The sequence below is a fragment of the Lepidochelys olivacea genome (assembly GCF_965140295.1).
Source record: "Lepidochelys olivacea isolate rLepOli2 genome assembly, chromosome: 23".
Lineage (NCBI taxonomy): Eukaryota > Metazoa > Chordata > Testudines > Cheloniidae > Lepidochelys > Lepidochelys olivacea.
This window is the reverse complement of record NC_140433.1, coordinates 7,307,987-7,335,041: the sequence shown is the minus strand read 5'-3', so window position 1 is coordinate 7,335,041 and position 27,055 is coordinate 7,307,987. Positions and strand designations below refer to the sequence as shown.

At 48.7% G+C, this 27,055-nt stretch overlaps 1 protein-coding gene across 2 annotated transcripts in view; it reads left to right on the top strand.

The window, feature by feature from the left end:
* Positions 1-26,601, top strand: part of CLPTM1 (CLPTM1 regulator of GABA type A receptor forward trafficking) — a gene marked incomplete at its 5' end in the record, with an annotated part of 46,459 nt that extends 19,858 nt beyond the window's left edge. For both annotated transcript variants that reach the window (XM_084613001.1, XM_084613002.1), the window contains 9 exons: positions 10,628-10,713; positions 13,365-13,485; positions 15,033-15,277; positions 16,668-16,761; positions 17,638-17,828; positions 19,619-19,714; positions 21,022-21,157; positions 25,239-25,406; positions 25,922-26,601. In XM_084613001.1, the coding sequence (XP_084469127.1) occupies positions 10,628-10,713; positions 13,365-13,485; positions 15,033-15,277; positions 16,668-16,761; positions 17,638-17,828; positions 19,619-19,714; positions 21,022-21,157; positions 25,239-25,406; positions 25,922-26,211 (1,427 nt within the window). In that variant the 3' untranslated portion in view covers positions 26,212-26,601. The remainder of the gene's footprint in view (positions 1-10,627; positions 10,714-13,364; positions 13,486-15,032; positions 15,278-16,667; positions 16,762-17,637; positions 17,829-19,618; positions 19,715-21,021; positions 21,158-25,238; positions 25,407-25,921) is intronic.
* Positions 26,602-27,055: the final 454 nt, after the last annotated feature.

Below are 27,055 nucleotides of genomic sequence, written 5' to 3'. Positions count from 1 at the left end.
TCCTAGGTTTTAATCAAAATGGTGTGGGATACATATTAAATGCCCTACAGAAGTCTTATTATATTACAACTATTATCTTTATCAGCAAAATTTGTAATCTCATACCAATCAAGTTAGGATCTATTTTCCATAAACCCATGTAGATTGGTATGAATAATATTACTCTACTTTTATTCTTTCTTAATCGAGTCCCATATCAGGCATTCCATTATCTTGCTGAGGATCAGCGTCAGGCCTACAATTACCTAGGTCATCACATCTACCGTTTTTAAATATTAGCACATTTGCTTTCTTCCATTCTTTGGAAACTCTGTGGAAGTTACAGGATTTATTGAAAAATGAGTATTGATAGTCCAATAAGCTCCTCCTCCAACTCTTTTTAAACTCTTGGGTGCAAGTAACCCAAATGAGCTGATTTAAAAATTTCTAGCTTTGGTAGCTGCTGTTCTTCTGAGTGGTTGCTCATGTCCATTCCATTCTAGGTGTGTGCATGCCCACGTGCATAGTCGGAGAGTTTTGCCTTAGCGATATCCGTAGGGTCGGCTACGGCACCTGCTTGAGTGCCGCGCTCACGCGTCGGTATATTAGGCGCTGCCGGCCCTACGCCCTCTGATTTCCTTCTTACTGCCTGTGACAGTTAGTCGGAGCACCTTGTCTTGCATTGCAAGAGTGTTAGCAGTTCTTACAACCCATTGTTCTGTCTCCTTTGTATTAGTTTATAGGTACTTAGACCATTAAGTTAAGTGTTAGTATAGTTTAGTAGGTGCGGCAGGCCGATGCCCATTAGCGACCCCCACAAGAGCTGTTTAAAGTGTTTGGGGGACAAGTGCCGTAATCTACAAAAACTTTCGCCCTCGAACTCAAAAGGAGTGGGATACCCAGTTGAGGGCTCTCCTTATGGAGGGTGCACTTCGTCCTGCCTCAGAGCCCTCCCAATTGGACTCCATGCCTAGCACCTCGGCATCAGTGCGGAACGTACTCCCAACACTGGGGTCCGTCCGGCACCGTTCCCCCTCACTGGTGCCTAAGAAGCAGCTGCAGACGAAGGGCCTGCCAGCACCAGAGGGGAAGGGGGCTTCAGGAAAAGGACCTGTCAGGCCACATACCCACCCCAGAGCTACACAGGGATACCGTTATGGTCCAACCCCCCCGCCCCCCCAAGCTACCCAGGGATCTGCCCCTTGGTAATGGCAAGGCGCCCCGGCTCCTCGTAGGTTCTTCGGTGCCCAAAGCAGTCCTGGCAGCCACAGATCAAATAGGCCGGCTGGCACTGTAGACACCAAGCCAGGTGACAGGCCCCGCTAAGGCCCCCAGCATCCAAGGGCAAGCCGGTTGTGGGACTGCCCTCTAAATCAGTGGAACATCCCTGGTCCCCAGACCACAGGTGCAGGTACCGCAGTCCCGGTTCCCGTTTAGAAGACCAGGTTCCTCACGCCACAATCTCCACCTACGAGACGCAGGACACCTGAGTTAAGGCACCAAACCCCATACCCAGGGTACCATCGGACCTCCCGCCAGAGATCACCATGGCGCAGGTCACCATCGCCTAGGCGGTCTCCCAGGCGTCGGTCCCCTCTGGTCCAGGATAGTTCCCAATCGCGGCACTGGTCTCAGACTCCTTGGTACCGCTCTTCGAACAGACACTGATCCTCGCCCTCTCCTTACTGGTCGCCGACGAGGTTCAATCAGCAGACTCGGGCCTCTACAGCTCCACCCTGGTCTCTGGATGGGCAGTGGTCTGGGTCGGAGTGGCAGTTCAGCCCCTCACCAAGGAAAGGTGAGTCACCACCAACCGGCAAGGCTGGCACAGCTCCCACAGTGGCGGTGTGGCAGCAGAGCCCGTGGCCCACGCAGTGGCAGTACTGGAACCCATGGAGTGTGCTCCCACCATTTCTCCCTGGCCACATCAGACAAGCTGCCTCCAGCACCACTGACACCAGAATTGGAGCACGGTGCCGAATCTGAAGTGGGGGCAACACACCCAAGGAGCCATCCCCGGACAAGGAAGGGGAAGCTGCCCCTCCCCCTGCAGTGCAGTCGTCATCCTCTCCGGATGAAACGGTGGTGGGCGCATCCCAAACAGGCAACCCCCCCCAACGACTTTAAGGCGCACCAGGCCCTCCTCAAAAGGGCAGCTGCCAATCTGACCTTGGAGGTCAAGAAGCTAGCAAAGGAGTCTGACGACCTCTTTAATGTTATATCCTCTACCACCCTGGCCTGGGTTGCGCTGCCTGTCTACCCAGAGGTCCTTAAAATTGCCAAATCAGTATGGCAGACTCCCTCTTCCATTCTGTCTACTGCCAAGAAGGCTGAAAAGAAGTACTATGTCCCTGCAAAGGGATTTGAATACCTGTACGCCCACCCTCCAGCAGCGTCCTTGGTCATGTCCGCTGTCAATGAGTGGGACAGTCAGGGCCAGCCTAGTGGCACACCAAAAAATAGACGCCAAGAGGTGGGACTTGTTTAGCAGGAAAATTTATTGGACAGCCAGCCTTCAATTTCGGGTGTCTAACCATCAGGCCCTACGAGGCAGGTACAACTTCAATCTGTGGGACTCCATTAGCAAATTCAAGGATGCCCTTCCATGGGACCAGGTCCAGGCGTTTGCCACCTTAGTGGAGAAAGGCAGAGCAGTAGCGCGAGGCACCCTCCAGATGGCCTGGGATACTACGAACTCAGTGGCCAAGGTGGTCGTCTCTGTGGTGGTCATGAGGCTCAGCTCCTGGCTACGGTCCCCCAGAGTCTGAGGAGATGCAGACCACTCTTCAGGACCTCCATTTTGAGGTAACAGGGCTCTTCTCTGAGCTTACCAATGCTCAGCTCCACAGCCTTAAAGACTCCCATGCCACCCTCCATTCCTGGGGCCTGCACACTCCTCAGCAGGCTAGGAAGCCGCTCCATCCTCCACCTCTTCAGTCAAGATACAGGGCATCCCCTGTTCAAGCACTTACAGGAAAAAGGACAAAGACGAGGTTTAAGCAGCAGCACCCTTCATCTTCCCGTTCCTCTGCCCAGCCTGGTCCTTCCAGAAGCAGGCATTTTGAGGGTGCACCTGAGGACGGCTACCCAGTCGCTTCCCAGGATCCACCCTCTTATTCTTTCCTCAACTGCCTGCGCCCCTTCCAGTTGGCCTGGTCGTGGCTCACCTCAGACCATTGGGTGCTTGACGTAGTATCTTCGGGCTACACTCTGCAGTTCATGGCCAACTCTCCCTCCCACCCTCCTTCCCTGTCCCCCTTCAGAGACCTTTCTCACGAGCAACTTTTCGTTCGAGACGTCGAGAACCTCCTGACCCTGTGGGCAGTGGAGGCGGTCCATTGGGACATGAAAGGGAAAGGGTTCTACTTCCGCTACTTCCTAATCCTGAAAGCAAAAGGAGACCTCAGACAATTCTTGACCTGCGCTGCCTCAACGAGTCTCAAGAAGTTGAAGTTTCACATGGTCTCCCTGGCCTCCATTATCCACTCCTCTCGCCACCTCTCACACGTGCCTGCGGTTGTTGGGCCACATGACAGCCTGTACTTATGTGGTCTGGCATTTGTGGTTCCACCTCAGGCAGTTTCAGGCATGGCTGGCGTCGGTCTACATCCCCAACGGACATAGCATGAACCATCTAGTCAGAGTCCTGGACCATGTCCTGTCGTCACTCACATGGGGGAAAGATCCTGCATTGGTGTTGAAGGGAGTTCCCTTTGCGGCCCCACTCCCATTGGTTACCCTTTTCTCTGATGCTTTGGACCTGGGGTGGATAGCCCACCTGGGCAATCTCAGCATGCAAGGTCTCTGGTTTGGTCTCGATTGCTCCATACACATCAATGTCAGGGAGCTCAGAGCTGTTTGCTTGGTCTGCCACGCCTTCCTACCTCTCATAAAGAGCAGAGTGGTTCGGGTCCTGATGGACGTTACAGCAGCTATGTTCTATATTGGGGAGGGTTAACTTTTTGGTCCAAGGGCCACATCAGTGTGTGAAACTGTATAGAGGGCCAGATAAGGAAGGCTGTGCCCCGCCCCCAAATATCCTGACCCCCATCCGCTCCCTCCCACTTCCCGCCCCGTGACTGCCCCCCTCAGAACCTCCGACCCATCCAACCCCCCTTGCTCCTTGTCCCCTGACCGACCCCTATCCATACCCTCGGCCCCCTGTCCCCTAACTGCCCCCCTGCGGTACCTCGTGCCTCTTATCCAAACTCCCCCACACACACCCCGCCACCTTACCATGCAGCTCAGAGCAGCAGGACCTCACCGCCTGGCCGGAGCCAGTCACACTGCCCATGCAGTGGCGTTGCTGCGGGGGAGGGAAAACAGCGGGGGAGGGGCTGGGGGCTAGCCTCCCCAGCCAGGAGCTCAAGGGCCAGGCAGGACCGTCAGCCCACAGGCTGTAGTTTGCCCACCTCTGTTCTATATCAACAAGCAAGGCGGAGCCAGATCATCTGCTCTTTGCCAAGATGCTCTCCAGCTATGGGATTTCTGCGTACAACATGACCTCCATCTGGTGGCCACTCACCTCCATGAAGCCAAGAAGACTTTGGCAGATCGCCTAAGCAGGACCTTCTTATCTTGCCACAAGTGGTCCCTCCATCCAGAGGTGATCAGCATCATCTTCCAAAGGTGGGGAACTCCCCTGGTGGACCTCTTCACGTCCAGGGAGAGCAGGAAGTGCCACCTTTTCTGCTCCATTCGGGGGTCTGAGAGAGGCTCCTTGTCGGATGCTTTCCTGCTCCCATTGTCGAGCGCTCTGATACGCGCCTTCCCTCAAGTTCCGTTCATTCCACAGAATCCTCGTGAAGATCAAGCAGGACTGGGCTAGGGTATAGAGCGTCACACCTACCTTTTCGTAACTGCTGTTCTTCGAGATGTGTTGCTCATGTTTGTTCCATTAACCAACTCTCCTGGCCCTCTGTCGGAGTTGCTGGCAAGAAGGAACCAAGAGGGCATAGGGTTGGCAGTGCCTAATATACTGATGCATGAGCACGGCACTCAGTGGGGCACCACAGTCGACCCTGTGGATACAGCTAAGGCAAAAATCTCTGACAACTGGGTACGTGGTCATGCACACACCTAGAATGGAATGGACGTGAGCAACACATCTCGAAGAACAACAGTTATGAAAAGGTAGGTAACTGTTTTTTCAACATGCTCATAATTTACTGGACAGTCTCTACGTAAAAGAATAAATGGACACAAATCAGATGTCAAGAATTATAACATTCATAAACCAGTCGGAGAACACTTCAATCTCTCTGGTCACGCAATCACAGACATGAAGGTCGCTATCTTAAAACAGAAAAACTTCAAATCCAGACTCCAGCGAGAAACTGCTGAATTGGAATTCATTTGCAAATTGGATACTATTAATTTAGGCTTAAATAGAGACTGGGAGTGGCTAAGTCATTATGCAAGGTAGCCTATTTCCCCTTGTTTTTTCCTACCCCCCCCCCAGATGTTCTGGTTTAACTTGGATTTAAACTTGGAGAGTGGTCAGTTTGGATGAGCTATTACCAGCAGGAGAGTGAGTTTGTGTGTGTATGGGGGTGGGGGAGGTGTGAGAGAACCTGGATTTGTGCTGGAAATGGCCCACCTTGATTATCATGCACATTGTAGGGAGAATGGTCACTTTGGATGAGCTATTGCCAGCAGGATAGTGAGTTTGTGTGTGTGGTTTTTGTGAGGGGGGTGAGAGAACCTGGATTTGTGCAGGAAATGGCCCAACTTGATTATCATGCACATTGTGTAAAGAGTTGTCACTTTGGATGGGCTATCACCAGCAGGAGAGTGAATTTGTGTGGGGGGGTGGAGGGTGAGAACCTGGATTTGTGCTGGAAATGGCCCAACCTGATGATCACTTTAGATAAGCTTCAGAGTAACAGCCGTGTTAGTCTGTATTCGCAAAAAGAAAAGGAGTACTTGTGGCACCTTAGAGACTAACCAATTTATTAGAGCATAAGCTTTCGTGAGCTACAGCTCACTTCATCAGATAAGCTATTACCAGCAGGACAGTGGGGTGGGAGGAGGTATTGTTTCATATTCTCTGTGTGTATATAAAGTCTGCTGCAGTTTCCACAGTATGCATCCGATGAAGTGAGCTGTAGCTCACGAAAGCTCATGCTCAAATAAATTGGTTAGTCTCTAAGGTGCCACAAGTACTCCTTTTCTTTTTGCGAATACAGACTAACACGGCTGTTACTCTGAAACCTATCACATAACTTGACTACATCAGGGTTTTTCCAAATAAAGAACAAATATTTATTGAACACTTCTGCCTTTTCTGCATTATATTGATAATTCTACCATTTCCATCGAGTAATGGACCAGTACCATTGATAGGATTCTTTTGGTTCTTGATATATTTAAAAAGCTGTTTCTTATTGCCCTTAACTCTACTGACCATAGATTTCTCCTTGTGTCCCTTTGCTTCCCTTATCAATTTTCTACAATTTTGAGATTCTGATTTATGTTCATTACTATTGAGTTCCCCTTTCTTCCATATTTTTATAGCTGCTTTCACTTCCTCTCTAAGCTAGGTTGGCCTTGCTGCAGTGCACGGAAAGGTCTATAGTGCACTATGGCATACTGCTGTTAAACTGGAGCACATTAAAGCACACGGGGGAACTTTTAGTGCACTCTAGGGGGGCCCACACGTCGAGTTACTGTGTGACAAACTAGTGAGCTGTAGGCTCCACCCTGATTTGCTATGTAGAAAAGCCCTAAGATGCTTGTTTTAAATGGGTTGCTTCATTAATGGAAATAAAATAATTGGGATCCTGTCCTTTCATCGAGGTGGCAAAGGATTGCATCTCTCTCTCTAGAGAGAGCTTAAAACTAGAATTGCTGTTTTAAACCACCCGATTGATCATTTGTTGTCAGATCATCCCTGCAACAAGAGTCACTGCAGGATTCCCATAAGGCAGCAGCTAGTCAGATATGCTGCTCACTTTCATTTTGTTGTGGTTTGTTGAACACAACTATCTGCAAATTGTTTGTACTTGTCTATGGACTGAATGCACACAGAGAGGTCATCATTTCCCAATGGCTCTACCATTCCAGCTACCCTGCATCTTCCTCAGTCTGCTTCTCTGGATGAATCGCTCCATCTGGTTATTGCAGTGGGATCAGGGAGTCCGGAACCTTCATTATGTGGGTGCTTCCAGTAATCCCCACTGGGAATGCCCTCACACTGGAAGTGTCCTGCTTGTCGGCCATTACTCTACAGATAGTCATTAAACTGACTGGGTTAGTGATTGTTTTCATTAATTTAAGCATCAGGATAGTCAATGAGTTGTTGAGCTTGAAGCGAAGATTAATGGGTGACTTGAACACAGTTTATAAGTAAGGATACAATTTAGTAATGGAGGTCACAGATTCTGTGACTTTATCGAACCTCCATGACTTCTTCAGCTCTAAGCATTACCCCTCTCCCCCACCCACCAGGGTTGTGGCCCCCCCACCCCACCTCCGGCTGTGGCGGGGGCTGTGCACATGCCACCCCATCACCTGCCGGGGCTGTACACACGCCACACACATCTCCCCCACACACACCCCGGCCATGGCTGTAGCTGGAGTGTTAGGATATAGATATTCAGGCCTGTCTGTAAAGGCCTATACTTTAAGAATGTAGGTATATGTTTATCATTTAGCTAGTAACAGGGGTATAAAAGAGAGAATCAAAATCACTGTCTGCCTGTGTAAGGGCCTTCTCTCACTGGGACAGTCTGAGGCCCTGTTCTTAAGGTAAGGCCTTTGATTAAGCAGCAGAGGCAGCCATATACTGGGAAGTGTATGGTGTCATGCTCGCATTCCAAACTAGTCATACTGAAATAAGGCAATCTGGTGCTGTTAGAAAGGTGATCCGATCTATCGCCTCCAGATAAAGGGAAGAGTCTAGAATATGTAAAAGGAAACTTAGTTTGATAGTTTTCTGTTTGGTAGGAAGTTACTTATCAATAGACATAGTTGGGAAACCCTTATGTCTTTATAGATGTGGTGGTGAAATCCTCACTTCTGTATTTTATCATAGTTCCTACTTTGCTATTGTTTATTTGCATGGTCTGTGTCTGGTTCTGTGATTGATTTTTTTTTTTTTGTCTACTGTAATTAATTTTGCTGGGTGTAAACTAATTAAGGTGGTGGGATATAATTGGTTAGCTAATCATGTTACACTATGTTAAGATTTGGTTAGGTAAATTTTAGTAAAATGATTGGTTAAGGTATAACTGAGACTATTTTATAAATTAGGGGCAAATAGGAAGTAAATTGGGATTTGAAAATAAGGAAAAAGGAACTTGTATTTAAGCTTGCTGGAAGTTCACCCCAATAAACATTAAATTGTTTGCACCTTTGGACTTCGGGTATTGTTGCTCTCTGGTCATGTGAGAAGGACCAGGAAAGTAGGAGAGTGAAGGAATAAACCCTCTAACGCGGGGCATGCACCCCGCGCCCCATTGGCTGGGGCTGTGTCCCTGCTGGCCCCCTGCCATGGCTATGTGCTCCAGGTTGTGTGCGCCCTCCCATCCTCCAGGGCTGCATCCAGGTCATATCCCGCACCACCACCACCCCCCGTCATGGCTGCAGTTGGAGCAAGGATTGTGCACCCCTGTACCACGGCTGCGGGCTGGAGCAGGGGCTCTGTGCCCCCTTGTGGCGGAGGGGTGCCCCTCCCATGGGGCTCCCACAGTCATTCCTCCACACGCTCTCCCCCACCCCCTTAGTTATTTTTAGTAAAGTCACAAGGTTTTCATGGATTTTCCATCACTGACTCACTTAAAATCAAGATTGGAATTAATTCAAGGTCCTTTTACAGTCAGGCTAGAGATCATTGGTCCCTTCTGGCTTTAAACTCTATTTTTATTATACGAATTTGAATAAATGCCCTTTAGAAAGGGACATGTTTGTTTTTAAAAAAACAAAACAAAAAAAAATTGAACAGATGGGCATCAACAGATCTAGGAGTTGGCTTCTGGAGGATGGTAAGTGAAACTTATTTCTGAGAAGTTGGGGTGATCCTAGAAGGTTACAGAAAAGCAATGCACTATGAATCAGAAGTGGGTGGGTGCAATTTTTGTTGGAAAGGGAGTGTGTCGTGCTGCGTAGGATGGGAATGTGGTTGTCTTTTGTTGTGTAACATGAAGCTAGGTAGAATGTCGTCTGACCATAAACTCAGTGAGGTTTATAGAAATCTCCACAATGTGGCTTTTGCAGAGACCATCTTTGAAATATGCAAGGCTGCTACTGAGTTAAAGCCAGACACTTTTATTATAAGTAAGGCACAAATTTAACATTGAGGTGATTAACCATGGGTGCAAACTGCCAAGGGAAGGGGCAGATTCCCCAGTTGGCTGCCTTTCTGGACGGTGTGCTTTAGTCAAACAAGCCGTTGGGCTCGATGCCGGGGTAACTAGGTGAAGCCCTGTGTAATACAGGGAATCAGAGGATTTCCGTATGAGGAAAGATTAATAAGACTGGGACTTTTCAGCTTGGAAAAGAGACTAAGGGGGGATATGATTCAGGTCTGTAAAATTCTGATTGGTGTGGAGAAAGTAAATAAGGAAGTGTTATTTACTCCTTCTCATAACACAAGACCTAGGGGTCACCAAATGAAATTAATAGGCAGCAGGTTTCAAATAAACAAATTTTTTTTCACACATCCCACAGTCAGTCTGTGGAACTCTTTGCCAGCGGATGTTGTGAAGGCCAAGAATATAACAGGGTTCAAATGGCTATTAGCCCTGGATGGGCAGGGATGGTGTCTCTGTTTGCCAGAAGCAGGGAATAGACGACATGATGGATCACTTGGTGATTACCTGTTCTGTTCATTTCCTCTTGGGCACCTGGCATTGACCACTGTCGGTAGATGGGCTACAGGGCTAAATGGATCTTTGGTGTGACGCAGTCTGGCCATTCTTATGTTCTTAAGAAGCTATTATGTCCCCATTGGATGCTTTTCTTATATTTACTGAGAGCCTATAAATCTAAACCAGGTGTTCTCAAACTGGGGGTCGTGACCCCTCAGGAGGTCACAAGGTTATTACATGGGAGGGGTTGTGAGCTGTCCACCTCCATCCCCAAACCCTGCTTTGCCTTCAGCATTTATAACAGTGTTAAATACAAAAGAAAGTGGTTTTTTTTTTAATTTATAAGGTCGCACTAATAGGTTTGCTGTGCAAAAGTGGTCACCAGTACAAAAGTTTGAGAAACACTGATCTAAACCCACATGTGCTCTACCCCAATATCCTTCTGGCAGTGGTGGTGATCTGAGGTCTCTGACTCTCTGAGGAAGTGTCCATAGCAAAGGAGTAGTTCCTTTTGCTGGCTAATTTATGCAGCAGCATTGATGTTTGCTAATGTTTGTTAACTTTCCTGCCATTGCAGCTGTGATTCTGGGAAAGGAGGCCAGAAGAGGGGTGTTATAAAATAGGGACAGGTTAGTTTTACCAGTTTGAAGGAAGGATGTTCAGGAAGTGCCAAGAACTGATGCTTTTTATTCAGCTGGTCAGTGGTCCACTTTATGTCCCAAGTTATGAGCTCAGGAAGCTTGAAGCGGATCTGTTTTGGACGGTTGCCTCTTGCAGAGAGTGTTACTGATAAGTGGAAGAATTCAGCGTTACTCACGCCTGCCTGTTTTTCCTTCTAGTGATAAATAAATATAAACGTCGACGGTTCCAAAAAACCAAGAATCTTCTGACGGGGGAGACGGAAGCAGATCCAGAAATGATAAAGGTAACAAACCGCTTTCCTCGTTCAGTGAGGCCCTGGCTTTTCTCTCTCCTTCGCTTCCACACCCAGGTGCATCTTTGTGCTTGGAGAGACGTTTAGACTTTGCTGCAGTCAGGTACTAACTTCCACTCCAAGAGAATGGGAAGGATGGTCAGGGTCTCTGCTGGGGTGGGTGTTGGAGAGATTACACTGGCCAACAGCATTTCGCAGGGAGGCCATGAAGCAAATTGACTTGTAAAACACATGGTAAAGACATTTCAAAGTACATCTTAACTCCCTAGCAAAACCTGGACGTCTGCAGAATTTGCTGTATCCCGGGTGTCATTACCCAGGGAATTAGCAGCTTTGCTACAAGTGGATTGATAATTTAAGAAATCAGTTTTTTTTTAAATCCTCTCTATATCCCTTTGTTTGCTGTGGGTTAATGCTTTTCCCAACCAGTGGGAAGTAGAACTTAAACTCAGCAGTGAATAAGTCCAAAATGTTCCCTTGATGTTTGTTGGTTCACACTCCTTGATCCTTGGTACTGCGGAAATGTTTCTGTGGAATTCTTTGCTCCTTCTCTTTAATGAACTGTTACCTTGTTCTCCCTCTGATGTATTGATACAAGGTTTTCCTTCACCCCTTTGTCCAACGATCACACTGGGGGACTCTGACCTCCCTGGCTCTGTTTCCACTACCTTTTCCTGCTCCCATACCTGTGCTTCTGCTATCACTTCCCCTTCTGTCTCTCCTGTGGAACTTCCCTCTTCACTTCAGCTCTCCAGTCCTGTGACAGAGCAGTCTGTGACTGAGGAGGAGAAGGGTCCCAGGAAGAACTCTGTTAACGGGTTAACTCAGAAAGGGAGCCCAGTTAAACCCTCTGTTGAAAATGGATACAAATCTGAGTATGATAGAGAAGTAGAAACCAACTACAGAGGGCTTCCTCCTGCCCTTGTATTGCAAAGGGCAGACCTGGCACGCTCACCCCTAAGGCATGTATGTTGCTGTTCTGAGTGTTCTCTGGGCCCAGGACAACCCAGTGCTATTTACTGCGGGGTGCCAGACTGGATCACAGGTGCTGCTGATTTGCAGCCTCATGCAGCCTTGTAAGCTGCAGAGAAGCATTATGAGAGGCCACCTTGCTAGTTGTGGTCTGGTCTGATCTAATCCTCATTTGCCTGTCTCTGACTGGCTGGTGCTGACAACACCAAGCTCTGGGTGTCCATAAACCTCTGACTGCTAGAAGCTGGGATGGATTCCTCAATAAATTGCCCTGTTCTGTTCACTCCCTCTGCTGCTGATCGCTGTCGAAAGACAGGATAGTGGGCTATGGACCATTGGCCTGTCCCAGTCTGGTCATTCTTCTGTACTTGTGTTAATCTCTCGCTCCCTCCTGGCTGGAGGAGAACAAAGATGGAAAAAACACAAGACACAAAAAAGCCCATAGGAGAGGAAAAACTGATGGACGGTTGAAGGGGTTGATTGGCTGAAGTGAAAGAGACATGGAGCCAAAGGCCTATGAAGTGATTTTTCCAGACCTGGTTCGGAAATAAAGCAGCACCTTTGGAAGGGTTAGTAACTAGCATTATGAAGACACTTGCTACCTAAAACCTAGCAGAACAAATCGAGTTCTTATGGGTTTAAAATTGTAAAAAAAATCTCCTAGTTTTGATGTGTAAAAGATTCATGAATTTACTTGTGCCCTTCTCCATCTAGCTGACTTGTACAATTTATACTCACGGGGGCATTCTGTGCCAAAAATTAAAAATTCTACACACAGTCTTTTAAAATTCTGCAAAATTCGACACATTTTATTTGTCAAACTAACACTATATAATCACACCAGTTTCAGTTATTTTGGTAATTTATTTCAAAATACCTGTCAGCAAGTATGTTTGTAACAATACAGACAGACACAAATTCCCCCAGGAGTAGAGAGTTCAAGAAACCCCTGTGACAACCCAGTTCCTGTTTCTCTGCCCCCCAGAGTCCAGCCAGGGGGGCCAGACACCCACAACCCCTCCCCTCCCAGAGCCCAGTTGCAAGACTCCCCCCTTGCCCAGACACCCACCTTCCTCTTCCCCATTCCCACCCCACCCCCAAGCCCAGGGATCCAGAGGGAGAAACAGCCTGATGCTCGGTCCCAGGAACTGCAGCTGTGAGGAACCTCTAGCTCCCTCTCCCTCCCTCTAGCAGTGTCGTCTTTGTGTGAGCTGGGCTCTGCCATGTCCAGTGACCCCTAGTGGTGGCTGTTAGCACTGCAGCTCATGTCTGTGTGGGAAAGGAAATTCTGCGCACACATTAATTTCTACAAAATTGTGCATTGCACAATGACGCAGAATTCCTCCAAGTTTATCTCCTCTAATCTATCTACATCTGCTGATGTTTGTCCGAGATCTAGATGAAACTGTCTTCCCCTTTGCCTCCCTCATGGTCCTAAACTCGTCAGGTCCTTCCATCCCTGTCAGGTGGTCTCTCTAGCTGCATTGTGGAAGTCCAGTGCCTTTATCTGTGCATCCTTTCCCCAGGACCAAATCCAAAATTACCTACAGTTCCAAATCTAATGAGCTGCATTGGATGTTTTTGTATACGTGGTGCCCTCTTGCTATTGCTAGAGCAGTGAAATGCCCCAGCACCCCTGTACCAAATGTGACTTTGTGTTCTTGTTGCAGAGAGCAGAAGACTTCGGCCCTGTAGAGGTGATCTCACACTGGCACCCTAATCTCACCATCAACATAGTGGATGATCATACTCCCTGGGTGAAGGGTAGTGTGCCACCGCCTCTGGACCAATGTAAGAATTTGGGATATGCCAGCACTTCCCATTCTCTGAGATGCCATTTTGAAACGTGTGCTTTTGCTCGAAGAACTCTTCTTTTCAGAGCTGATCTGTCTGGTTCTTATAGCTGGTCTTGCCATCTCCTCCCATCACAGTTCTCTGCAGAGTTTTCCTCTGTTATTTGCCCAGTTTGGGGTACTTGTTGGAATGTAGTAATTGCATGCAAGTGGAGTTGGTTTTGTCTGCTTTGGACTAGTTTATTTTCTTCAGAATACTTGTGGATTGGGCAGTTGAGGGTTTGGGGAATGGAATATTGGAAATGTTGGTAAACACTGATTTCAACACACACACACACACACAACAAGACTATTTCCATCAATGATACTTTGCCTACCTATCAACATCAATTAAGAGAAATGCTGCTTGAAAACTTGAGTCCAACCGTAATGTGCATAAGACGGTGTTAAATGCCAGCATTAGCAGAACTAGAGCAGAGCACCTTTTTAGGGACCTTTAACTTTCTTAATCTCGACATCTGGCATTAAATAATTGTCAAACACCTCCCTCCATAATATCCTGCAACTGTGAAAAAAGAGGTAAAAATTGGATAAACGCTTAAAGAAATAAGCATTGATATCTGTCAAAATTATTTTTAAAAATGCAAATTGAATTCCGCCAAGCCTACTTACGGGAAGTGAGTTAATGGCTTCAGTGCAGCATCTAAGAGGCAGGTGTTCACAGCGCACAAAAAAAAAACAAAACAAAACCAATTCACCCTTGTAATTGGGCCCCTGTGTTGCCTGTCTCAGTGGCAACCCAGGACTGAATAGGTCATGGAGCTTAAACTCTCACCAGGTGGCCCCCTAAGTAAGGACTCTGTTACTTTGTCAGGGAAGGACGTATGTGGCAGACTTACCCTGCTGCTCCCCACGCACTACCCGTTCTGTGGCTAAATGAACATCCGTCTCCAGCGTTGTTAGACTGGCACTATCCATCAGCTTGAGATTCAAATCACGAAGAAAATAGCTGGCACCATAAACTCCCCAGAAGCCAGTTTGATATTTTGGAATTCTGCAAATGGCCTAGTTTCCAGAGGGTGTTAATTGGATGCTGTCAGACTGCTTTTAATACCTGAGTCTGAGCTTGGTCAGTAATATACACAGAGGGAATGGGTTTGAGCTCTGCAAGACAATGCTGTACCTAGTTGGGCACCAAGAGAACAGTGCTATATTCTCCCATTCCTCTGTGGAAAAGCAAGACCCCCCTCCATCGCACTCTGGCAGTCGCTTAGTGCTCAGAGTAGCCTGTATGCAGCAGGAGTTGGCATCTTTCTCCTGAGGGAAGGCCGGGAGGTTCAAGCTCCATGTGCAGCCAGCTGTACAGAAGCAGTTGCTGGTCTGGGGTTCCCTGCTGGTGCTGGTCTAGGATGGTTTCTGTAGTTGCAGGATGAGGTGGGTCTCCCTCATCATCTGTCTGAGTGCATGAAGGTAGCTTTCTTTGTGCTATCCCCATCCCTGTTTGCACTCTCAGGCCTGTCTCTGCGCTCTCTCCCATTGCTGCAGATGTGAAGTTTGATGCAGTCAGTGGTGACTACTACCCCATCCTCTACTTCAACGATTACTGGAACCTGCAGAAGGATTACTTCCCCATCAACGAGACAGTGGAGCGGCTGCCTTTCCGCCTCTCCTTCTGCCCACTCTCGCTGTGGCGCTGGCAGCTCTATGCCGCGCAGAGCACCAAGTCCCCATGGCACTTCCTGGGCGAGGACTTGTACGAGCAATCTGATGAGGAGCAGGATTCTGTAAAGGTTAGACAGCCTTGACAGATCTCCTCTGGGTGGGTTTTCTCCAGCTTTGCTTTTGGTGGGTCCCTCTCTCTGCCACTGTCCGTAGAAGTCCCGCAGGGCTCTGCCCTAGGCTCGTGCCTCTCCATCCTTTCTGACCACAGTCTCATCCACTCGCAGAGCTTCAACTGCTGTCCCTATGTGGACGACTCCCAAATGTACCTCTCCACTCCTGGTCTGTCCCCCTCCATCCAGTCCTGTCTTGGCCTGACTTTCCAACAGCTCCTCATTTCATGCTGTCAGCGTAATTTTAACATAGCCAGACCTGAGCTGCTGCAGTAAGAGTGACTGAGGAGCCTGAACCCCAAATGGCAAAGTCACTTCTGAAAATGCATCTTAGGCCCCTAAGTCATTCAGGCACTTTTCAGAACATTCCCAAATGGCCTACTGATCCCTCTCCTCTGGCCCAGACATAACCACCATCTGGGATCCCTTTCCATTTTCTTTTCCTATCTCTGCCTCCTGTGACTGGGTACAACAGGACAGGCCCCAGGATATTGTTGCTGAGGAAACAGAGGCCAGCGTAGTCAGCGCTGTTCTGCTCTGAAAGGTGCTCTGTTGAAATGGTGTCAACCGTCACCAGATTTACTCTTGGATCTTGTCTCCCTAGCTCAAGACAGGCCAGGACTCCCCCAACTGTTAGATCAGTGGGGCTCTGGGGAGCTGGCAGTGGGATGCAAGCCCTCCTGCTCTGTCCAAACTGGATGACCTTGAAGACTAGAGTGACAGAAATGGGATGAAATTCGATAGTACAAAGTGCAAGGTCATGCACTTAGTTTAATAATAAGAATCTGTGCTACAAGCTGGGGGTTCATCAGTTAGAAGCGATGGGGGGCGGGGGGAGAGGCCTGTGTATGTGGGTCGATCACAGGATGGCTGAGTCACCAACCAGTGTGACGTGGCTGTGGAAAAAGGCAAATGCGATGCTAGGATAATAGGCAAGGCATTTCCAGTACGTCCAGAGAACTATTAATGCCATTGTATAAGGTACTGGTTAGACCTCACTTAGAAGGCTGTGTGCAATTCTGGTCATACATCTTCAAGAAAGATTAATTCAAACTAGAACACAGCGGGCCTTGCTCAGTCCCTGGGTGAGTACCCACAGTATCCCATACACTTAGATGTAATGTAACTTCCTGTTTCCTGTGACTCTGAAATCTGTTGGCATTTCTGCTTTCCCCAATTGTTCCTCCTAATGCATCTCTTGGTTGGGTTATTTTTCCACACACATACTGGCTCCTGTTTGTCCACCTGAAACCCTCAGTTCTGTCTGGATTGCCTTCTCTGGGTCCCTTTGGGTGAGGCCTGGCCGGAGGGGCGGGATAGGCCCTTCACATCTTTGTTCTCTTTTCAGGTTGCTCTTTTGGAGACCAATCCATATCTGCTGGCTTTGACCATTGTCGTTTCCATAGTTCACAGCATATTTGAGTTTCTTGCCTTCAAAAATGGTAAGTTCCGCAGTGCAGTGAAGATCTCCTCTTTTGGCTCCAGCCCTTACTCCTCTTAGGGAGGGTTTTTAACCTGGATCTGCATTGGCCTTTGCAGAGTTATTCAATGCCCCTTGTTGGGGTGGCAACATGAATGTAAGAGGAACGTCTGGGGCAGGTGAAGAGCATGGATGTGACTAAATGGAAAACAGTTGTTGTCACTTGGGCCCAGGCTGTCCTGTGCTGAATTGCTGAAGCCCCATATGGCTGACTAGCTGACCTGTCCCTCTGCTACCTGCCCTAACTCTCTGCACTCTGCTCCTTGCCATTCCTCCCCCCACACACCCCACCCCACCCCCACCACCAATGTGCTTGAGGTCAGGAGGAGCACTCTCCATTCTGCCAGCCACCAGTTTCACAAGACTCTCCTCAGCTCTTGTGAGGCTTGCAAACTTCAAGTGCTTCCCTTACAAAGTCTGTGGGCAGCAAGTTGCATGCTTCTGACGCTGCTGGGAGTTCAGTCTGTATAATGACCCCATGATCACACACTAGCCATACATCTACTGGCCACAGGAGAGTCTGTATTCACAACATAATGGAGAGGGCAAAGTCAGTGTCTTGCCAACACTGGATAGGTTTCTAGCCAGGTTCATCTGAACCACCTTCATGGCGCACAGAGCTGGGCTGGCCATTTTCTTCCTACAGCTGGAATATAGAACACAACTCACTCCCACTCATGGAAGTGAAATGCATTTGCAAGTAGACCTGTGCGTTGCTCCTTTCATAAGATAGAGGAGAAAGCTGGAAATTCCTCCCTGCAGTGGGACTCCAGCTGCCCCTGAAGGGCCCCCTGTGCTCAGGAAGTTCTCCCTCTATGCTCTTTTCTCTGGCTCCTAGATATCCAGTTCTGGAACAGCAGGCAGTCGCTGGAGGGGCTCTCCGTCCGCTCTGTGTTCTTCGGGGTATTTCAGTCACTTGTGGTCCTTCTCTACATCCTGGACAATGAAACTAATTTTGTGGTTCAAGTCAGCGTCTTCATTGGGCTCCTCATAGACCTCTGGAAAATCACAAAAGTCATGGATGTCAGGGTAAGTGCGTGGCTCATTGCACTAGACCAGCAGTTCTCAGCCCACGGGCCACATGTGGCCCAATTAGCGCACAGCTGTGGCCCAGCTCAGCTGTGTGCTAAAGGCTGGTCCATATGCCCAGGGTCCGCCAGGTTCTCCGCTGCCTTATGGGGAGGAGTCGGGGCTGCCGGCCCATCCCATGTGGTGGGAGTCCAGGGTCGGGGCAGCTGTGCAGTGTTGGGGGTCTGGGGCAGCCGTGTGGGCCCCACAGGGTCGGGGGTCCGGAGCTGCTGCTGCCCTGCCACCCGGCCCCTGCGGCCCAAGTAATACATTGTGGGCCACATATGCACTAGACTGAAGGGATGCCGTGTGTAGGAGACCCAATTCTCCACCTTGCCAGTGTAAGCAGGAAGTGAGTGAGTATGAGATCCGTCCCTGTTTGCTCCACACTTCTGGGCTATGATTTCTGAGTGGGCCATTGAAGTTGCTTCCTTTGTAGCCCTTTGGGAAATGATGTGGAGAAGAGGTGAGTGTTGCTGCATTCGTGAAGATGTCGAGGGTCGGCTGTTGCTGATCTGCTCTAGGAGCCTCGGGCTGCTGTTGAGAGGACTCCACTCCCTGAGGAATCTCTCTCCGGGTTCCAGTAGGCATCATGCATCCAAGGATCGTAGCTGAGGGATTGCATGAATAGATTTCAGCCCAGCACTGCAGTGGGATTTTGGCAACTTGGGTTCTGTTCTGCGCTCTGCTCACAGTGTGACGGTTCTGTTCACTCCTGGTGACTTATTCGTTATGGTGACCCTGCAACCTGGAGAGATGGGGGTCTGTCTGGAACAGTTGTGTGCTGGTGAAAACTGCCCGTGGATTGCAGACATGACACAAACAATACAGTTATTCAAAGCAGCTGGCCTGCCTTCATCTCCTGTTTAGTCTGGGAGTAGTAAAACTGCATCCCATGGGCAAGCTAGTGATAGAAAGGTCTGGGAGGTAAAAATCTACAGAATCATCATTTCAGTGGTGTCACTGCCCCGTGGCCGGGGGACTTGCTGCCACCCAGCTCCATGTCCTACCATCAGTGGAAATGTTGATAATACAGTGTCGTCGGAAATGGGTTGAGTTGAGTAACATTCGAAAGCCTGTTGTCCCACAAACCCAGTGGTGCCAAACATGACAAACTGTGAACAATTTTATAGAGAGAGATTCAAGAAAATGCTTAAAAATCAGTGTGTTTTAATTGCACTTTAACACAGGGATGCGTTGCTTCCATAAAAAGACACTGATCTTTGGTCATCCTAGGGAAGTTAGCCTTGACATGTAGGACTGAAAACACTTATTCATCAAAGTAGTTATCTTCAGCGTTCTCTGTCTAGGGCATCACTGCTAGACACACTGATCCTCGTCTACGCTGCACTTGCACAAGGCAGGTGGTGCATCTGGTCTCTGCACACGAGCATTTGATGACCGAAAGGATTGATTCAGGAGCGCAGGGTATTTCACACATAACTGGTGTGTCCATCCTCCAAGACCCATCCAGGCCTGATATGTGAAGGTAGTTTTTGATGCACTAGTTTGTGCTGGAACTATTCTGTGGCTTAATAATTTGCCCTCTTGATAGACCTTGATACACAAGGCCTTGTGGGGGAGGGAGCTACATAGTCTGCTGTGTGGACAATAGACACTATCCTTTAGTGATCATGTGGAGCCTCCCCTCCCAGCTAGGCTGCCTTTTCAGGAGGGTCCCTCTTGGGACAGGTTGGTGGCCTTTATTATGTACTGCCTCCCCTGTAACTCCTGTTCTTGTCAATAAACAGCTGGATCGAGACAACAAAGTCGCTGGGATTTTTCCACGTTTAACCTTCAAAGACAAATCAACATATATAGAATCGTCTACCAAAGTCTACGATGATGTAAGTCCAATGCATAGCAGAGGATTTCCTTCAGCGCATGGTAGGATCCCTCTGGGAGGTGGGGGCCCAGGGTAGTGTGGGTTAGATTCCTACGCCATTGGACATGGGACCCCCTGACTTGGGAAAGGGGACCCAGGTATACCCTGCATTAGGATCCTGCTCCCAAAAGAGGAGGTGCCCTGGATAACGTTTCCCTGGTCATCCCTTCTAGCTTATTCCTTGGGAAACTGCTATTCTCCCAGCAGGACACAGCACCTTGCTAAGCTGGGCTGCACTGGGATCTGCAAGAGAGCTGAACCCGCAGCACCTTCTAGTTGTTGGCTTGTTTGCCTTGAGTTCTGTTCCTCCTCTCCGTTGGATGTGCGTGTGGGTCTTCATGTGTCCAGTTCGCTACTCCCCTTGGTCTATCTCTTCTCTGACTTCTGGCAGCTGCTTGAGTGATGCATGACCTCCATTTACCTGTCTGCAGCCACAGTATCCCTTCCATCAGCTCAGTGCATGGCCCAGTGTCCACACTAGGCCCTGCAGCCCCAAGTTTCACCTTTCAATCTTTTCCTTCTGGCATGACTGCAGGTGTTGGGGCGTAGATGTCGTTAAGCCACGTGTGTGTTGGTGCAGCCCCACCCTCACGCAGCTGGTAATCTCAGTAAAATGTCAGTCATGAACTGCTAAAGGGTGCCCTGCTTTTCTTGGCCACTCTGCTGGTCTGATCCCTGGAGTCAGGGAGGGTAGTGTATGGGTGTAGCTCAGTGGCTTTACAGCTTTTTGTATTGGTGACCCCTTTCACACAGCAAGCCTCTGAATGTGATTCTTCCCCCCCCCATTTAAAATGGGGGTGTAATTTAATGGGGGCTAAGAGCTGTCAGTGGTTACCTTGTGACCCCCAGTTTGAGACCCCCCCTGGTAGCTCTACCAACCCCTAAGCCCCACGTCTTTGAGAGATGCAGCCCCGGGAGTGACAAGTGTGTTCAAGGGGCCATGGAGGACACTCACTCCTTGGTGGCTGTGATGGCGGAAGGGAAAAAGGATGGTGACCCTGCTTCCAGCCCTGCTGTGGTGCGGTAGCGAGTGAGTGAGAAGGGATGTGTCTAGCACCTTGTGACCCCATGCATTGTTCAGAAACCCCCTTCTAGCGAGAGTCCCTCACTGTGAAGCCGGGGCTTGAGAGCCAGCAAGGCAGCAGGCCTGCAAAGAGGTGGGTATGTGACTAGCTGGCCCCTGTACCCTCAGGGCCCCCTGCTCTGATCCTGAGCAGGATTCTGTGCAGCTCCCAGCTGACCAGTCACCTTTGAATCTCGCCTCCCCAGATGGCGTTCCGGTATCTCTCGTGGATTCTCTTCCCCTTGCTCGGCTGCTATGCTGTGTACAGCTTGCTGTACATGGAGCACAAAGGCTGGTACTCGTGGGTCCTGAGCATGCTCTATGGCTTCCTTCTGACATTTGGTGAGTAGCGCCCACAAGGCAGCGTTCTGGTTGCATGAGTTTGCTGGAGTCGCTGGGCCCCGTCTGAGGCCTCCTGACCCCCTCCCAACCTCTTGCGCCCAGCTTCAGGGTCTGCCCACACTCGGGGAAGGCCGTGGATAATGCTGTGCACATGTTAGAGGCAAATCACGTGTGTCTGGCTGGAATTAGGATGAGCTTTCAGCGGAGAGAAGAGGTACTGAGTTGCACTTACCAGTAAGGAGCCCTCCAGCTTCTGATATCCCATGCAAAGGGCCTGGCTTCACATCAGCTGTTTGGGAATCATTAAGAAAGAGAGAGATTATAAGATAGAAAATATCATATTGCCTCTATATAAATCCATGGTACATCCACATATTGAATACTGCGGGCAGATATGGTGACCCCATCTTAAAAAAGATCTATTGCAATTAGAAAAGGTGTACAGAAAAGGGCAACAAATTATTAGGGGTATGGAACAGCTTCCATATGAGGTGAGATTAATAAGACTGGGAGTTTTCAGGTTGGAAGAGAAACGACTAAGGGGGGATATGATCGAGATCTATAAAATCATGACGGGTGTGGAGACAGTAAATAAGGAAGTGTTATTTACTCCTTATAACACAAGAACTAGGGGTCACCAAATGAAATTAATAGGCAGCAGGTTTAAAACAAACTAAAGGAAATATTTCTTCATACAATGCACAGTCAACCTATGGAACTCTTTGCCAGAGGATGTTGTGAAGGCCAAGACTATAACAGCTCAAAAAAGAACTAGATAAATTCATGGAGAATAGGTCTATCAATGGCTATTAGTTAGGTTGGGCAGGGATGGTGTCCTAGCTTCTCTTTGCCAGAAGCTGAGAATGGGTGACGGGATGGATCAGTTGATGATTACCTGTTCTGTTCATTCCCTCTGGGGTACCTGCCATTGGCCACTGTTGGAAGACAGGATACTGGGCTAGATGGACCTTTGGTCTGACCCAGTAGGGTCGTTCTTATGTTCCATGGCTGTCTCTCATGCACACTCCCATGCTGTGTCTCACGATCCAGAGCAGATGGATGCAGTCCCCTTGTTTCTTTGTTCCTGTCTCCTAACCCCAACTTGGAAGCATGCCCTTCCCCCAGCTGCAGCCATGCGGTATTCTGTATAGGCACCTCCAATTTCATTTCCCACTCTGGGTGTTGACATTCCCCTTGTGCTTCGGCTGCAGTGATTAGGTTGCACTGTCCCTCACTTAGTAACGCTTCTAGTCTGTTCCTGGCCATATTCCCTGCTCTTGGGGGAGCTACTGTAGCAACTTCAGACTCTGTTAATCTTCAGCTTCTGTTTCAGAGAGGTTCTGTTTCCTGCTATATCCTGCACATTGGCAGTGCATGCTGGTGAACTGCTGGGCAACTGCCTTTTCTGTGTAGGTCAAAGTCCAGCCTTGCTAGTTTGAACTCGGGTGGAACCGGTTCTGCTTAAATGAACTGATGGAATCCAAGCAGGCTGTGATCACAGAAGCTGTTCCCAAGATTGCAGTGTGTCATCCTCACGTAGGCTTAGTCTACACTGCAAAGTTTTGCCAGCAGAGCTCTGTTCCCTCGGAGGGTGGAGAAACTCACATTCCCTAGCCAACGTAGCTATGCCGGCAAAACCCTTGGTGTTAACACAAATACACTGATACACAAGTGCTTCTGGTGGCAGAGCTGTTTAGCTATGCTGGTGGATCACGCTGTCCCCACATGGGGGCTCTGCCAGCGAAGCTCTCCCAGCAACAAATCTGTAGTGTAGACAAGCAGCCTGGGTCTCAGAGAAACTCACCTACGTGCTCACCTGCATAATCCCCGCCCCGGCTTCAGCTCGTTTCCTAGGGCCAGGAGGGGATTTGGGGCTGTGCGTTGTTTTTCCCCCATGGGCAGTTATCAGTGGGAGTTCCCCAGCATTCCTCAGATTACCCAGTATTCCCCAGTGCAACATGACTTCGTACAGTGCTCCCTGTTTCCTTTATCTGGGCCCAAGTGTTTCAAGATGGAGCCATTGCTCAAGACTTCTGGCCCCTTTGTTTTTCTTGACGTTTGACTTTCAGTGGCTGGGCTGCTGACTGCTCTAGGGGCTTAGGCCTTGTCCATACAGCCAGTTGGTGTATGGCAAGCAAGGGAGGAATCTGCAGGGCACCAGCTTGCTGCACACACGAGTCCCATGTGCTCATTACTATAGCACAGTGCCAGTGCCAGAGTGCAGCTTAGCACCCTGCACTCTGAAGCCGCTGTAGCAGTGACAGTGTGATGAGTTTACTGTGTGCAAAGCTGGTGTGCTGTAGTTGCATGTCCTGGCTTGACATGTAGGTAAGTCCTCTGTCTTCGTTCTGTGTCTAGGACAGAGACCATCTGCAGGGGGAGGGAACGTGAAAGGAAGGTTCAAGTTCCCGATTGATTTTTCCCACATCTTCTAGTTTTTCTTGATGCTGTCTTCTCCCGTCTTCCCCCTCTGGGCAACGTGTGGGTTGTTCCCATTGGAAAAAGTTCCCTGAACACTTGAAAGAACACCTCTGCAAGTGCAGAGAGAGAGTTTTCCTTTGTCTCCATTTATTCAACTGGTTAATTCAGAGCTGAGAAACCGATTGGGAGTTGAAAAGCAGGAAAACTTGTTTTCCTCTTCCAGTCGATGAATAAAACCAAGGTGAGAGGATGAGATCTATTAGTTCTAAAGTCTTGAAGGCCATAGTGACCAGAAATTGGTTAAATTTACTAGCTACAGATAATACTTCCTTTCTTCAGTAAATCAGTTTTAAATACATAACACATTTGGTAAACTTAATTTTTCCCCTTATATATCCAGTACATGTAAGGTAGTTTTATTTAACTACTGAAACAATCTTTAAATGCTGGGATTTTTTTTTTTGCATTTTTAATTGGATTTCAGTGTCCATGCAAATACAACTTGAGATAAATCACAAGTAAAAATTAATCCTATAGTAAATAAGAAACGTCGTTCACCATTTTCTCACAGAATAGAATAAAAATTAAGAATCTGAATAAATGTGTGTTAAGCTATATAACTGGTTAGAATGTGTATACGTATGGTGTATCTTCCGGGTTAGCCAATAGAAACATCAATGGAATATAAAGGCTGTATAGTTAGTTGCAAATCAACATGTTTTAATTGTTACCAACCAGTGAGAATTGACCGTTCTTTAGGAAAAGAACTAAACAGTGCCAATGCAAAGCAAGATTAAAATCGGTGATTTAAATCAAGGTTTCCTGATAAGTGATTCAAATCACTCCACTCTGACCTGCAGTCTCTGGTCTGCAAGGCTAACGTGACCTCCCTTAACTAACATGTTGCAATTTACCCACAGAACACCCGACCTGCATTGAAAACCAAACTCCCTTTGTTTTCACTTGCTTTGCTGCTGACCAGCCTCCCTATTGCTCCCTGTTCCTTTCAGATTCCAGGCCAACTGGTCTTTCTTTTAAAGCACTCCCTGGGCTTGTGGCAGCCTGCCTCCCTCCTCCTCTCTGCCTCCCACTGTCCTGCTCTTAGCATCAGCTGCCTCCGGCCCTTCATGTAATCTCACCACTACTGGATCAGGAGCCTTCTTCCTTGCAGGAGCCTGCTGCTTTGAGCAGCCTTCTTGTATTTAATAGATTTTAAGGCCATAAGGAACCACTCTGTTCATCCAGTCTGATCACCTGCCCAGCGCAGACCAGAGAATCCTGTCCAGCCTAGCAGCTAGACTAGCGCACACCAGCCTGGGTTCAAGTCAGGAGGAATGCACTCCGTCCGTCAGTAACTTGTTCAATGGGTGATTGCTCTCGCTGCTAAAAATGTGACTCTGCCATTTCAGATAGCTGAGAAGGTTTCTCCTCCCCGCCTCTGCCTCGGCTATTTATTCTTGGGACTCTGTGTGGTGAACTCTATAGAGCTTTATGGCAGAGCTGCTGTGAACAAGGGTTGCCCTCATTTCTGCCAGGATTTAACTCCATGGCCTGGGCCAGCTGCTCTGCTGGCATCCAGCCTGTCCCAGACATGCAGTGTACATTCCTTGGGGGGCGTTAGCCTCGTGGCCCACCACCTGACTTCTCTCTTTCTCCCCAGGTTTTATTACGATGACTCCGCAGCTGTTCATAAACTACAAACTGAAGTCAGTAGCCCATCTGCCCTGGAGGATGCTCACTTACAAAGCACTCAACACCTTCATCGATGACCTCTTTGCCTTTGTGATCAAAATGCCCATGATGTACAGGATAGGCTGCCTCCGAGACGGTAAGGGGCTCAGTGCCAGCCTCTCCCATCCCCTGCCATTATGTGTAAGGATGGCAGTGCATCTCCTTTACGACTGTGTCGGAGAGGCATGGGGCATGCTGTGCTACTGGGGATGGGAGTGTAGCATGTCAGTGTGTCTCCATAGCCAGTGTGGGGATCGCCAAGGCTTAGCTGGGACCCTACTGGTGTCTGATCCCAGCACTCAAGACCCCACTTCTTTCGGCTTATTGCAGCTGCATGGCACTTCTCCCACTGAGCCTTCCAGGAGTCCAGTGATGGCTGGCCTGTGAGTTCCCCATGCAGCATGAGAAAAAAGAGCTTTCTGCCTCAGGGTCTCAGCATTTCCCTTGTGGGCTGCAGCTGAGCTATTCTGTCACTCGTGCCTGGGGCTCTCTTGCCAAGCAGCTCACCAGGCACTTATAGGCCATGGGGGACCAAGAACTGGGCAGTTCAGATGTGTGCATCTGGCCTGGGGTTTGCCTGCTGTTTACGCTCGCTCTGCTCTCCTCCCACAGATGTCGTCTTCTTCATTTACCTCTATCAGCGCTGGATCTACCGGGTGGATCTGACGCGTGTCAACGAGTTCGGGATAAGTGGGGAGGGCCAAGTCCCTCAGCTAACACAAGGTACCACTTCGGCGGACTGTGCCCCAGCACTGCTACCCGATGGGGAGGCAATGAGCACCCCGGGGGTGATAAAGGAGGGCCTGGCTGATGGCTCCCCTGCACCAGTAATGGAAGGCGTGGCCGATGGCTCCCCTAGGGCCCAGACGGAGAAAACAGCAGAGGACAAGAAAAAGGACTAACCTGCTCTCACTTTAATTTTTAAAAAAAGCCCCGTGGATACTGGACAGAAAGCGAAGGGGGGGAGCTGCTGTGGTCCTCTGGCTCCAAAGCTTTTTATTTTCTATTCCAGTAACTTTGGGTTGGGTGGGGATTGAGAATTTGGTGACATTCCTGTGATGTGCTGTATCCATGGGAGAGAACCCCCGTATCTCTGTATTTAAAGTCAAACTCATCCAGTAATCATTGTGAGCGCCGTTCCATTGTGCAGGTGTTTAGGACATTAAGGAGTTTCTCAGAGTTGTGTCTCTGTTTCATAAAGAGAGCTGATTATCCGAACACGTCCCATTTCTCATCATTGCACTCTACTATGGACTCTGGATTGAATAAATTCATATGGGTGTTAAGTTAAACTTTGCCCTCTTCTCTTTCATCTCTCTGCACATCTGCCCTGGATGCAGGCTCCTCTAGGAACATAGGAATTGCCAGACTGGATCCGAACTGAGCCCCATCTAGCCCAGCCACCAGCATCAGCTGCTTCAGAGAAAGGTGTGAGAACCCCTAGTAGCAGAGGTGGAATAATCTCCTCTCCTCATCAGGTCTCATCCTGGTCTCTAAACTCTGAAGCCAAGGTTTAATATCTCTCCCACATGTATGGGTTTTTTTGTTAATTCCCATAAATGTCCAGTCCCTTTTTGAATCTTAAGTTCTTCGCCTCAGTGGTTTCCTGTGGAAATAAGTTTCACAGTTTAATTACACGTTGTGTGAAAAATTATTTCCTTGTGTTGGTTTTGAATGCGCCGCTTTGTAGTTCAATGGAAGGTCCCTTTTGTTCTTGTATTAGGAGGCAGAAAAGAACCAGAGGCA